The 14,109-nt window shown below is 37.9% G+C and overlaps 1 protein-coding gene across 1 annotated transcript in view; it reads right to left on the minus strand.

The window, feature by feature from the left end:
- The window catches only part of LOC103808617 (amyloid beta A4 precursor protein-binding family A member 1), a gene marked incomplete at its 5' end in the record, with an annotated part of 16,301 nt that overhangs the window by 2,010 nt on the left and 182 nt on the right, over window positions 1-14,109 (minus strand). Inside the window, 6 exons of the mRNA XM_009081448.1 lie at window positions 3,501-3,713; window positions 4,408-4,587; window positions 7,451-7,636; window positions 8,225-8,311; window positions 9,422-9,454; window positions 9,996-10,019. Of these exons, the coding sequence (XP_009079696.1) occupies window positions 3,501-3,713; window positions 4,408-4,587; window positions 7,451-7,636; window positions 8,225-8,311; window positions 9,422-9,454; window positions 9,996-10,019 (723 nt within the window). The remainder of the gene's footprint in view (window positions 1-3,500; window positions 3,714-4,407; window positions 4,588-7,450; window positions 7,637-8,224; window positions 8,312-9,421; window positions 9,455-9,995; window positions 10,020-14,109) is intronic.

Genomic DNA, 14,109 nt, shown 5'->3' on the forward strand with positions numbered 1-14,109 from the left:
CTCTGAACAAACAATTTTTGTATGTACTGCAACAGAATCTGATCACTAAATGCCAGACTAAAGCATCAGAATATTCAGTGAGATGAGGGACTGCAACTCTTCATTTGATAGCAAAAATCATCCATAAAAAGAATGTTAAACAGGTCTATGCAGCTCTCAAAAAAAGGCCAATAACTGTGGATGAGAAATAAAATTTTAAGTATGTAGCTAAGGTAGTTACAAAACAGTTGCTTCTCTAATGAAACATATTAAATGCTGTCAAGCAAACAGCAGGTCCTACTCGTACCATCCTTGTATAAGCAGTGCCTCTTATTTCCATTCTTCACACAATCACAGAATGAGTAAGGCTGGAAGGGACCACAGTGGATCATTTGGTCCAATCTTGCTGCTCAAGCAGGGTCATCCTAGACCACATCGCATAGGATTGTCTCCAGATGGTTCTTGAATACCTCTGGTGAGGGAGAACCCACAACTTCTCTGGGCAATCTGTTCCAGTGCACAGTCACTACTTGCATAGTAAAAAAAGTTCTTCCTAGTATTCAGATGGAACTTCCTGTGAATCAGTTTCTGCCCTTGCCTGTTCTCCTATTGGTCTGCACCACTGAGAAAAGCCTGGCTCTGTCTTCTTGACACCCTCCCTTCAGGTACTTATACACATTGATGAGGTCCCCTCTCAGTTGTCTCTTCTCAAGGCTGAAGAGGCCATTATGCTCTTACTTCCCTGATGAACGTGCAAGTTCTTGATATGTGTTCCTTGGGGAATAAAAACATCCCTAACATATATTTCAAAAGTGGCTAATTTTAATATTATGAAGACTGGTAATATAAGCTGATCAGAAACAAATCAATTGCATACTTTGAGGAACTTTATTTGTTTATCTAGTCCATGAGTATGCTTCTGAAAGGAAACAAGTAGTATAAACCTATTAGAGAATAGTCACAACACAAAAACTTCCTTCCAAGCTCTGTCAGTTTGCAATTGGTTCATGGTCAATTAGTAGCAGAGATTACATCCATAATACTGAAATTATCTTGTTTGAAGTGCTTGTGAGATATATTTATCCACATAATATTATCATCTTTTCACAGAAGTCTTTACAGCATGCTAAAGAAATCTGAAGTCCTAAGTTATTTCTGCCACATCTAAACGTGTGCTCAGATCATTCTGTGGTATATATACTTGTTTCCAGAAGTGCTATATGAACAGCTCCAGATGTGTGGTTATGCAAGCCCACAAACATACAGATTATCTTCTCTTTAGCAAGACAAAATAAATGGCAAGCAGTTCCTATGGAAACTGCAGTAAGAAGAGAAAGGTCCGTAGAAGCTGGAAACAGCAAAGCTGGTTGTTTCTGTATTGAGAAAATGTTGTTAAGCACAATTAAACTCCACCAGAAAAGGCTCTGAATAAGAGAAATAAACTCATCACAATTTTAGAAATAAAACTGATGTAGGATAGGAAACAAGTATGGCTAACATGAAGAGTCTAAATTTGAAGGGAGTTTTGTTCCACTGCAGCTGACACAAAAATATTTAATACAATTCTTTTTCCTTCTTTCCTTCACAAATGTAAAACTGTTTTTGCCATGTTCTTAGTACGACACACTTCCAGGCTATCATTTTTACTCACTGAATCTAAAATGGCTGGTTCAGTGACTTATGCATCTATTACTCATCAGAACTCAGTATTTTGGGAAACCAGAATGGGAAGTCTTTATAGCAAACACCTTAGTTCAAGCATTAAGATATAATCTGTGTAGAAAAAAAAACAACTTAACTTTGATATTTTTTTTAACTTGGCAAATTTACTTTGCAAATGGAAAATTTACTTAGCAATTAAAAAAAATACAAATTGCAAAACCAGTGTTACATAATACAGCTTGTTAGCAGAAAGTTGTCTAAATGAGTAAGTGTAACAGGAATATTCCTAGAAATCAGAGAAGGATGTCTGTATAGTATACCACCAGCATTATATTATCTGTCTACATGTGATGATTTGCAGGAGCTCCGTGAGGCTGTTTCAATAAATAACTGAGTTCATACAGCTTCATCTCAAACAATCCCTAGCAATGCACCTTTCCAGCTCTTCAAACTGTGATGTTCAAATACTTATTCCCTTGTATGCTATAGCTACCACAGACACTGTTCAGTTCCAGATGACCTACATGTTTTTTGCAGTCACATACCTTTCTGACAAATAGAAGAAAGCTCTTCTAATTAAAATATCCCATTTACCCAAGTGAAGAGAAGCACCAGACTTTTAAGTAACTTGGGCAAAGATTCCACAGAGGGTAAGTATGTCTTTAATTCAAAGTTTTAAAGTTTTAAAAATATGCATAAACAAAGAAACAAAAAAAACATCAACTGTAATTCATCCAGATACTAGGAGGCATTTAACAGCTAATATGGCCTAGGACAACATTAGGCACCTGTGCCTCCATTTGTCACATAAAATTTCAAGTGCGCATCTGGTAATATCTTCCTTCTGAACAAAATACTCCCTAGTGAAGAGAGATGAGCAGATGTTTTGAAATTCAACAAGAGCAAATGCAGAGTCCTGCACTGGGGAGGAATAATCCCAGGCACCAGTATCAGCAAGTGGCTGACCTGCTGGAAAGCAGCTCTGCAGAGAAAGAGCTTGGGGTCCTGGTGGCCAACAAAATGTCCATGAGCTAGCAGTGTGACCTTGTGCCCAAGAAAGCAAATGCTATCCTGGGGTGCAATAGGAAAAGCACTGCCAGCAGGTCGAGGGAGGTGATCCTCTAGTCAGTCCTGCAGAGGCCAGATCTGCAGTGCTGTGTCCAGTTCTGGGCTCCTCAGTACAAAAGAGGCATGGAGCTCCTGAAGTAAGACTAGCAGAGGGCTACAAAGATAATTAGGGGATTGGAGCACCTCACTTTTGAGGAAACCATAAACAGTTGGACTTAATGATCTCAGACGTGTTTTCTAACCAAAATAATTCCATGATTCTGTGAAAGGCTGAGGGAGCTGGGCTTATTCAGCCTCAAGATATGACTGAGAGGGGATCTCACTAAGGTATTTGAGTTGAGGGTGTCCAGAAGATAGAGCTAGGCTCTTTTTGGTGGTTCTGAGCAATAGGATGAGAGGCAATGGGCAGAAACTAGATCACAGAAAGTTCCACCCGAACATGAGGAAGAACTTCTTTACTGTAAGCATGACTGAGTGTGGAACAGATTGCCAGAAAGGCTGTGGAATCTCTTTTTGTGGAGATATTCAAAAGCCACAATCCTGAGTAACATACTGGAGCAGGAAGGTTGGATTAGATGACATCCAGTGGTCCCTTCCACCCTTACCCATTCTGTGATTCTGTGTGGAGTTAGAAAATCGGTATAGCATAATTCCCACTGTATGTTAAAGATCACAAAATGGAAAGTGCTATGTAAACATTCGGTAAGAACTTACTTAAGAGTTCAATACTTTCTCTTCTCCTATTATGTAACCTGTTTAAAATGTGTAGCTTCCAGAAACATCTTCCCTACCTTTATAATGCTCTGACAAGTTGAGAGTGGTAAGCCAACCAAACTGGTCCCATTGATTGACATTATCTGGTCCCCTATGTTCAGCTTCCCAGACTTCTCTGCTGGTCCTCCATGCATCATGTTGGCTATGATAACTGTAGGCAAAATGGATCCCCAGCCAGACTCCACAATCACCACTCCTAGGATTTCTCCCTTTTGCTTTTCAATGTAAACCTGTATAATAAGAAAAAGCGTTTCAAAAAAAACTTTTTTCACACTTGTGGAGCTGAATAACATCATTCCCCTTCAAATATTCATATAATCAACAAACATATCATTCCTTGTTTGCAACATGCCTTCCTAATTCAGAGGCAAAACAAAATAGGGTACACACCTTACAACACTTCATTTGTATTCAGACATTAAATAACAAACACTAAATGATATATATTTTACTTAGTGAAAAACACCTCTCACAACTCTTCTCTGTATATGAGCAGAGGAAACTGGAGTGGCACACTGCTTTTTATTATACCAACTGCAAATCCTTCTGGCAAATACAATTGCTTTAAATTTGGAATCAGCCACTTTCATAAACACATATGTAAATTCTGTGTTGTTTACTGTAATCTTTTAAATTGTATTAATCTGTTATACTGTTTTAAATTCACTTTCAAACATGTCTGAAAATTGTTTGGTAAAAAGAACAGAAACAGATGGTAAATCATTTCACTACTGATAAATTTTGGGTTCACTGCATTTGAAACATAACTGATGACAGAGTGTCCTATTAGGGAGAATATTCTAGAGTCACTGAGGTTATTTATAGAAAGCATTCATGTTTTTGTGATTTCTGCCAACAAGACCCTGCAACTGATACAGAGCAGGTTAATACTGTTATGGGGGAAAAGAAAAAAAAGAGACATACCTCTTTGCAATTCTCAGATTTGGAGAAGTGAATCAGGTCATCGTTGTACATGTCCTGGGTATTGAGCAAGTCACTATATTCCTTCTGGCTAAGGTCTTCTGGGTTGATTCCATTTGCCCTCAGAAATTCTTGGTATGCCACACTAAATGCTTGACCTATGGACTGTGCAATCAGCTGTGCCTTTAGCAGGTCCCAGAAAAGAGAAGAGAAAAAAGTTAAACATTCTGATGGTCATGTCCACTGACGCTTTGTTACAATCACAACGTAAAATGGATTATCAAGTTGACAAATCTACAAGTAACTGCAATCCAGTCTAAACAATATGTGTGCATTACAAATTAATTTAGAAGCCCCACAAAATGTCAATACATTCACTTCTGCCATGAATACAGCTCAGTAAACAATTATGAAGGAGAAATATGAGAACTAAAGCTGTACTTTGGCAGGCAAGAACTGCTAATGGATCTATAAAGGTACAGCCACTGCAGTGACTGTGGCTTGCACCTACAATTCTTCCCATACATGCAGCTTCCAGATGGCTCTCCCTTCCAGCAGAGGCAATGCCACTCTGTGACAAGCTAGCAGTGAAAATGAAAATGTCTACTAGAAAACACACAACCGCATTTAAGAGGCTACTTCCCCCTTTTCTTACTGTCCTCTAAAACCATCATGTTGACTTTGACTGCTCCTACCTCAGCCTCAGATGAAACAGGAAAAAGGGCAGCAACTAGTGAGTGGATCCAGGCCTTGAAGTGATTGGAAATGGTTACATGCCTCTCCTTCTTCACCCTACTACCTCCTTCAGCATCTCCCTCCTGCATTTTTTTGTTTCCTTCCCTCCAACTCCAGCTCTCTGCCTTCTTCCTACTCATCCTGGCCTTTGCAGGCACCCTCTTGCACCTGCAGATTTCAATTTCTCTGCACCCAAAGCCACCAAATCTGGCACTCTCTACACTGTGCTGCTCCCACTGTGAGCTGTTTTACTGTAGGAGAGGGAGGGAAGAGAGGGGGAGAGCTGCAGAACTGAGAAGGTAAGCCTGAGGGAGTGCTGGTGATGAATGAATACTGTTCAGGTGTACTCTTACATAGCCTACTGGCAGTTTGGTCCCTAATAAAGGAAAGGTTCCCAACCCTGAAATCAAAATTTTATTGTATCTTAAAGCAACTCAAAGTAGCACTAAACCTGCTGATAAGAACAGTATGACTGCTGGTGCTGAACAGGCCAATATGTAGACTGGCAGTATATTAACAAAGCTGAGATCAACCCAGCTCCATAACCTAAGTGAGGAGATAAATGTGGACTTTACATTCATACACATGTATCTTCACTCGAGGAAGAGATCTTTCTTAGATACTCAGCATTTGGACACATCACCAGGGTTCAGCTCATTTGAAGATACAGCTCTAAATACAGTTGAAAAATCCGGTGCTATCCTCCTTAGACAGGGACTCATCCAAGCAGAAATATATTACAGTAAACACCTATTTGTGGGCTTACAGCTTCTGTCTCACTTACTGAGCAAATTCTTCCAAATACCCAGCTGTACCAGAAGAAGAAAAGGTGGCAATCACACATGCTGAAGTTTTATAATATAAACAAGCTGTATTACTTTACTGGATGTACAAGATCATTGAAGCTGCCATTTCCTTGCTACTAACAAGGTGCTACAACAATTTCATTCTGACTCATAACTCACTTGGGTATTTGAGATAAATTTTGCAAGCTATCTATGAACTATAGCATGACTAAGGAGAGCTGATATAATCTTGCATATTTCTCAGCATATTTTCACATCAATGAGCAATGCTTTTATTGGATCTACAGGTGCATTCTTTCCAGGCAATGTCTAGTGGCATAGAGAGGATCACATCTGACACAAATATGGGCTGATCCAAACAAACTACAGACAGGAAAGCATAGATTCCAGCTAGCCAAAGTACTAATACCAGTCTGGGAAACAGATTCAGGAAGTCTGGATTATCCAAAAGTCAGACCACCACATGCTGAAGTAAAATAAACTGCAGCCTCTGGCATCTGACAGTTTGATTTTTGCTTTTCAACTGGCCAGTAAGACAGCAAGCAGTGTCCAAACTTGTGACTAGACATACAGTAAAGGCAGCCTCAAAGCATGCAGTATATCAAGGCTGCACAAAACACACTAGCTAGTCTCTTTATTTCACACCAGATTTTTGACAGGTTTTGCAAAACTGGTTTACATGTTATTTTGTATTATAGTCTCTGTCACAATTTTGGTACAGTATTACTTCTATCAGCACCCTTGTCCTTACTTTTTAATTTCAGCAGGGGATGATGCATGTAAATTATCTGCAAACAGATAATTTCTTCATACAAGGGTTTAGAACAGATTCATCATCAAATATTATAGAAAAAATTCAGGGCAATATTCTCCCTCCACAAGGAAGAACCTTTCAGTTACTGAACTTTCAAAAGCACATAAATTCAGCAAGTTACACATATTGATTGTGAAGACAGGCTATCAAGCCCTATGTGAGGTAACTTAGTAACCTGAACCACAGGCTAATATTTACTCATCCATGTCTATATTTAGCACATTTTGGGATTGCTGAAATTACCAACTATCTCTGCTGGTTTTTTGGTATGATGACAGCAACTAACCCCACAACACAAGTCTCCTGAAAAAAAAAAACCAAAACCTTTCTAGTATGTATCAGCAGTTGATCCTGAATGCAAGACTTGATGCAAGGAATATAAGCATCTCTGATAGACTTTTGCTCTCTTATGCAGAATCTGAGCTGCTATTTGTAAGCTGCATCAACTGGACTCTCTGTTACAGGAAGGCAGTCAAGGAACTTAAGAATGGAAAGCTTTTCCATTAACATCAGTATCTTGAGTAAACTGTCAGGTTCAAACATGTAAACAGAAGGCAAGTTTCTCTGCTTAGCTGAAATATTTGATTGCAGTTAAAAAGCAAACAGGATCACTTAACAATGGACTTCAGGCCTACCAAAATATGCTTACTTTTCCACCACTAGAAAATTACAAGACAGAGAAATTGCTTACATCTTCAGACTCAAAGACATGGCAAATCATTTTGTACTGCCTCTTTCCGTCTTGAGAAGGGTGAGATGCTTCCACATTATCCTGGGAGTTGGACCGTGGCATTCGCCTACGAGCCATCAAAACAACTATATTTCCTATATCAGCAATGTAAGAAATGGTCCGCAGGGGATGGTCCATCATAGTTTCCTGAGAAACAAGAAATCCAACATAAGCAGCTGTGTCAAGAAAATTCCTATTGCACATCTAGTAACATGAAAAGTCACAAATAGCAATAAGACCTCTGTTAAGGAAAATCTGTAATAGATGTCATGCATGAGGCCAGATGTCAATAGAAAACAAGAGCTTCCCTTTCCAAAAGTAAAACAAAGAGAAAATTTTCTAAATTAAAGGTTGGGTTTTTTTCTGTGGAAAAGCTCATAAACATGTCATTATCAGAACCTGCATATGCTGTGGCTGTATGTGTAGAGGACTATGAACAAATTATCACAACTGAACATTTTGGGCTACTCTGGGCACAATCAATATTTGACGCATCATGGCTCATAAGAAGTGAGTGGACTGCCATTAGCTCACTGACAAATTCTAATAATTTCTACAGTCAGACACACGAGAGTAATTGCATGTATGACACAGTTCTTGACTATGGATTTCTTACTAGGAAATCCCAGAGGGAAATAGAACAGTCAGCACATTTTGAAGGACAAATTTTGGCATGTAGGTAGAAGTCTATTTCAGTAGCTTACTACCAGAATACTGACAAAGGTATGTCTATACCTGTGTGTCTGCATTCAGTACTTTAATTCTCTGTGTAGAAATGAAGAGGTCCACTTCAGTCATAGGTTGAGATTCACCTTCTGGAGCCTGCAAATAAATGGGTTAGAGTCAAACAAACACATTAGGTAACATACTTACTAATTATGTTAGCTCATGAACAGGAGTGCACTAAGACACAGTCACCAGAACAGCAATGCAGGATAGAGTATTAGACTGCAGAAGCAGAAGATAAACAGAAAGATGTGGAAACTATATCATATATGTGAAAGTGAATTGGGTATTGTTCGAAAAAAAGTTAACCTCATAAAAGCCTTGCTGATACCTTTCCTGATTCCGTAAAATTATACCTGACTGCAACATGAACTATATAAAGATTTCAGGAAAATCAAAATTATTCTATCATTTCCTACACACTATGAATCCCACTTTCAAGAAGGTTTTCACACAAGCCATAGAAAGGCCTAACAGCATCTCTTGCGTGAGGAATTTCTATACAGGCTAACAATGACTGCCAAGATCAATAGAAAAACCTGTATAACAGGTGGGTACTCTTTAAACAATTCATAACGCAGTTCTGTTAAGAAGACCTTCAGAGTCAGAAAACATACTATTCAAGCACTAACCCACTTTAGAAGCAATATTTTGTTAACAGAAAGCACTCATTCTTTAAAAAAGAGTTACATTTGTTAAGATATTTAAAAGCTCCACAAACAAAACTTATTACAAAGATGAGTCAATCTCAGTATATGTATATACATAAACTTTTTTCTTTTTTGCATCCAGCAATTTCATACCTCTGTGAAGCAAAAAAAGCACTTTTACAGAAAGATAAAATTAATAAAAAAAAACTCAAACAAAACAAACTCCATTTTAATCTATCATTTCACAGAGTTGAAAACCCTTGCCATGTTAGTCCCAATTCTTCAGTACACATTTTGGGTACTGCCTGTAACTGTTTGATAAATCCAATCTTTATTCTATTTCTAACATGAAATGGCTAATGATAAGCAACAAAAAATGGCCAATCAGGCAACTGATTTCTGAGAAATGTCAACTTGTATGGTGGCTCAGAAATAAATCTGAAAAAACCTTGCTGGATGCAGAAAATAAAACCACGAAATAAAAAGAAAAGCAAAAAACCGCCCCAGAAAACAAAAGAACAAGCATAACATCAAGCTGATGGAGTTTGTACTGCACCTTCTTCCTGCTTTTGGCTAATTTCTGGGCCATCTGCTTAGCATGGAACAAACAGAGACAGGAGAACAGTTAGAGAAGAACTTACAGAGACTCCAAGTCAAGCAGGAATCTGCATGTTAATGTCAGGGCTCACAGGCTACTAGCTTTTCTAAATTAGTCCCTGCTTAGATTAATTTCCTCCTGTTCTTTTTGACTTAGAAAAAAATTTCATGTTTAGCACATTTACTTTCAGAAATGAAAAGAAACAGCACAAAAAGAGTCAGAACACAAAAGGATTATTTTTTTTTTCACTTAAAATGTTACTTTAACAAACAAGATAATTCTGTGCATTTGGTTTTGGGGTTTTCTTGTGGGTTTTTTTTAAGGAAAAAAACAACAGAGCTTCCCTTCATTTACAACAGTGTAAACCATGATGTTACTTCTTTTGAAGCCACACCAACGTAAAAGGCAAGAGAATAATCTTAATCATTATTATTCCAGCTTTTTTAGATCTCATACTTTAACACATTTCAAAAAATAACATCCCTAAAACTATGCTACCTTTTCCTGGCAAAATGAAATGAAAGAAGCTAACTTTCACCTTCATTTTCTCTTCTTCCTGAGTACATATACCCACACCAATGCTCACATTGCATTTCTGGACAAGAGATTTCCCTGTGATACCTACACAAAGATATGTCCATACTACCATATTTTTTCAAGGAGGCAGTGCAGCAGCTACTTCAGTTCCAAAACCACCTTAAACCATGTCTCTTCTAACAACCCAAATAACCATCATTTTTACAATCTTGGAATCATTAATTCAAACAAAGGTGAACTGAACTTATGGACCTGCTTACTGAAGAAATTCAGTACTCACCAGGCTGGCAGTTTTCCTTTTACTTCCAAAAGTAACAGCCTCTTTGCTAAATAAATAAGCAGGTGTTCTTGTGGTGGGGAGGAGGCTTACTATTACAGGCTCCATGCAGCTTCACTGCTAGCTACCTTTATGAGGAACAGGAGGCCTGAATCACAAGACATATCAATCATTTTATACTGATGCTCGCAAGTTAAATCTGGTAGGTTTTGTCCAAACAAATCTGAAAGCAGCTACTCTTTAGACTGTGCTGCTTATTTACAAATAGAAGTATTCTCACACTAGATTTTTGTCATCTTTTTCAAAGTAAGAACTATTTGTTAGCCTGATGGTTGCAAAGTATTGCAAAAGTAATTGGAACTGCCTCATGCAGTAGGCTCTTCATTACATCATTATTAATTTACATTAGTACTCAGAAGTAATCTACTTACTGTGAGTAACAGCTCCCTGCCATACGCTGGGCAAGGGGGAGACATTCCTGAGACAGAGCATTTAAAATGCTTTTCAAAAATTAATCTCCTTTTCACTCAATTTCTCCCCCTCCCCAAACATTAGAGTGATGGACCTCTCAAAATAAGAAAAGCACAGGCCAAAAAGAAGAAAAGGGGGAGGAGAATCCTTGAACTACTGGATTACAATGCAGAATCAAAGATTTCTCAAAATACACTATCATTCAATTTACTGAAAATCTGTTTGTCAAATAAATGAAAGCATTTTGAAGAAAGACTTTCAAATATTTCATAAAAGCAAGATCATGATATGGAACAAGCACTTTTAACAGATGATTTAATGCTGCAAAGAAATGTCACAAAAGAAGTTATGGTCCATGAACAACAAAAAAAATAGGATAATTCTATGCAAGACACCTTATTAAACAAACCCCCTTTATCACAACATTATTTTGCTAACTCAAATCAAGATTCTTTCTGTACTCCTGGAAAAAAACCCAGAAACTACATAACCTACATAAAATTTTCTTTTTTTTAAAATACACAGAGTCCAGGCTTTTCATTTAAGGTAACTGAAATGCAATTATTTATCTAGAAGTAATTTTCAAAATTATAGAATATTAAAAAACAGCCAGCTCCAGGGACATCTTAGGTTTACTCAACCCATTTAGCCTCTACAAAAAATGTACTGCAACTCAGTGAGCACTGAGATTACACTGAGTTAACAAAATGGGCAGAATATTAAACTGTTTCAACATATGGGTTCTATCTTAAATTACACTCAGAAATTAAACCAGTTGTTATCTAAAAGTGTTCAAACCTGCCACATAGCACACTAAAAGTGCATCCTAGTGAAACAGTCATAACTACATTTGCAGAATACCTTAAAAAGCTGTTTGAACTTAGCTGGACTTCACAGAAATGAATGCCCAAGCAAGAAAACACCCGACTCTTGTACTTCCAAGTGAGGAGATACCTTTTAAAAGTAGTGGCATTGAGCATTGCTTTCAAAATCTGAACATATTCTAAATGAATGAATACATAATCTGAAGGCTCTGCTAAAAGGAAACATTATAGAGATTATTAAATTCAAATGGAATACCCTTATATGTAAGGTATGTGTACACAGCAGGCCCGAAACAAAAATATTCACCCCTTTTTAGTGCTTTCAAGTCTGCAATTCTTAATTCATGGATTTTTTTAAAACTTTAACTATGGAGAAATGATTGACATGCAGCACACATGACACTCTGTAAACAAACAAGAGTAGAGCACAACTACCTTAGTCACCATGCAGGCCATATTTTATAGATCTGGGATAAAAACTATCTGATGCAGTGATGAATCTGGCAGCAGGCACTCCTCACTAAAAACGTTTAGCTTTAATTGCAATCAGCAACAAAACCTAATAAACCTAAGACCCTAATGTGAAGGGAGGTATATTTATGCTGCTTGAGCTTCATTTAGAAGCAAAAAGAGAAGTTGTACAATGGTACTGTGTACCTGCAGTAAGCCAATAATTATCTTAAATACACATAGTTTCAGAAAATTAAGCACACCAGCTAGGGTGTCAACAATACAACTCCTTGGGCCTTAATCCAGAGACAAATATACTACAACCAAGAACATACATGCCTGCTGATTTATATGGATGCATAAATTACAGGGTTTATGTTTTGATGCGCAGCAGTGCTGAGGCATAACAGCATCCTCTGAAAGAATGATATTTTGTTACTGAATTTCTAAGAAACACATTTAGTATTAGAAAGATTCTACACTCTTACATCTCATAGGCCAAATTTGAATCAATTCTGTTTCATTTTACTCTAACACATCCATTCAATCTTTTTCTACTGTGTATTCCCACATAAGCTTTACTTTCTACATGCAAACTTCTTGCCCAGTCTCACACTCAAGTACCATTCCTGATACCAGGTTCCTATGATAGCTCATGGTAATCTTTCCTTTTGACCTCCAGTGATGTGTCCCTTCCAGATCCAGCCTCATCAAAGCTCTTATTTCTCTCTCTTCTCTTTCTTACCTTTAGTTTCCTGTCAATTCAAATCAGACAACTTTTCAGGAAAGGACACTCAGGGACTACTAAACAGAGGGACACATCCTTACGTGCACCCAGAGCAGCAAAAAACAGACTCTCTAAGGGGAAGTCTTGACTGTAGCTTTGGGAAGAACCCACCAAGACCTGCTAGGGTTGAGAAAGCTGAGTGAAACATCTTTTTAATGAATGTCACTGAATACAGAGTCGCCAGTGAACACAGATAGAGCATTCTTTTCCAAAAGATTCAATAGTTGCTTAAGTTTGTGAATGGCAGATGATCTATCTGCAACTGAAAGGCTACATCCCTGCCTCCTCTAAAGTGTTGGAGCGTTCATGATTTTCAGAGACAAGCTTTTAAGAACTTACGCATTTGAACATCAGCAAAATTACAATTTCTGGAAGTGTCTCAACAGTTCTAGTTGGAGCTTCTGTGTTGAAGTTACATACACAGAGTGAACTGAACACGTGTCATGGAAAACACGGGAAGGAATAGTAACAGTAGGAAGCATCAGCCAATCTTAATAGACTAGTGGCCTTGCTGATAACCTTCTGTCTCTCTTCCACGCTCTTTTACACAATCACACATCAAATCTGAGTTGGATGCCAAAATAAACTATACAACAGAAGAACACACAAATCTTAAACTAAGAAAGAATCCCAGAGGAGGTTGTGTTGGTTAGCTGAGTTAGAAGAAAATGATCTGTTTCCCTACCACCCAGTTATGTCCGAGTAGTGGGAATACTGCAGTATTCTGTACAACTGTGCAATATTTCATCCACACACCTTAATTTCAATTGACAATGTCACAATACAGCAGCATGCCCATTGATTGCCACAGCCTGTACAGAAATCAGTGGGCATTTCCATTTTCCAAACAAAGCAAAAATACCAGAATCCAGGACAAACTATAATTTTCCATACATCTGTGTACCATCACAGGCTTTTTCTTTGTAAATCAGATCACAGCAATTATGTGTGGAGAAACAAGTATCAACATCAGGGTCAAAAATAACTGCAGTCATTAGCACAGCAGGAGTTTCACCAAGAGCCAAGACAGCAGCCACTTCAGTTCTTACTAGTTACCCTAAATCTGACTTTCCCTCAACTCCCAAGTAATATATAACTTAGACCACCACTTGCTTTGGATTCTGGCTTAGCATACACAGCTCAAGTATTACTATAGGGAATTAAAATGACCTGGAAATTTTCCAAAAGTAGCATTAAACATGTGATGTATTTTGCAGAAAAAAAGGTGAGGCACTTTACCTTTCTGAAACTACAGATAACTCCACATGAAAAAATGACTGCAAAATTAAGAAGTACATAC

The sequence above is a fragment of the Acanthisitta chloris genome, unplaced genomic scaffold, assembly GCF_000695815.1.
Source record: "Acanthisitta chloris isolate BGI_N310 unplaced genomic scaffold, ASM69581v1 scaffold13150, whole genome shotgun sequence".
In the NCBI taxonomy this organism is placed as follows: Eukaryota; Metazoa; Chordata; class Aves; order Passeriformes; family Acanthisittidae; genus Acanthisitta; species Acanthisitta chloris.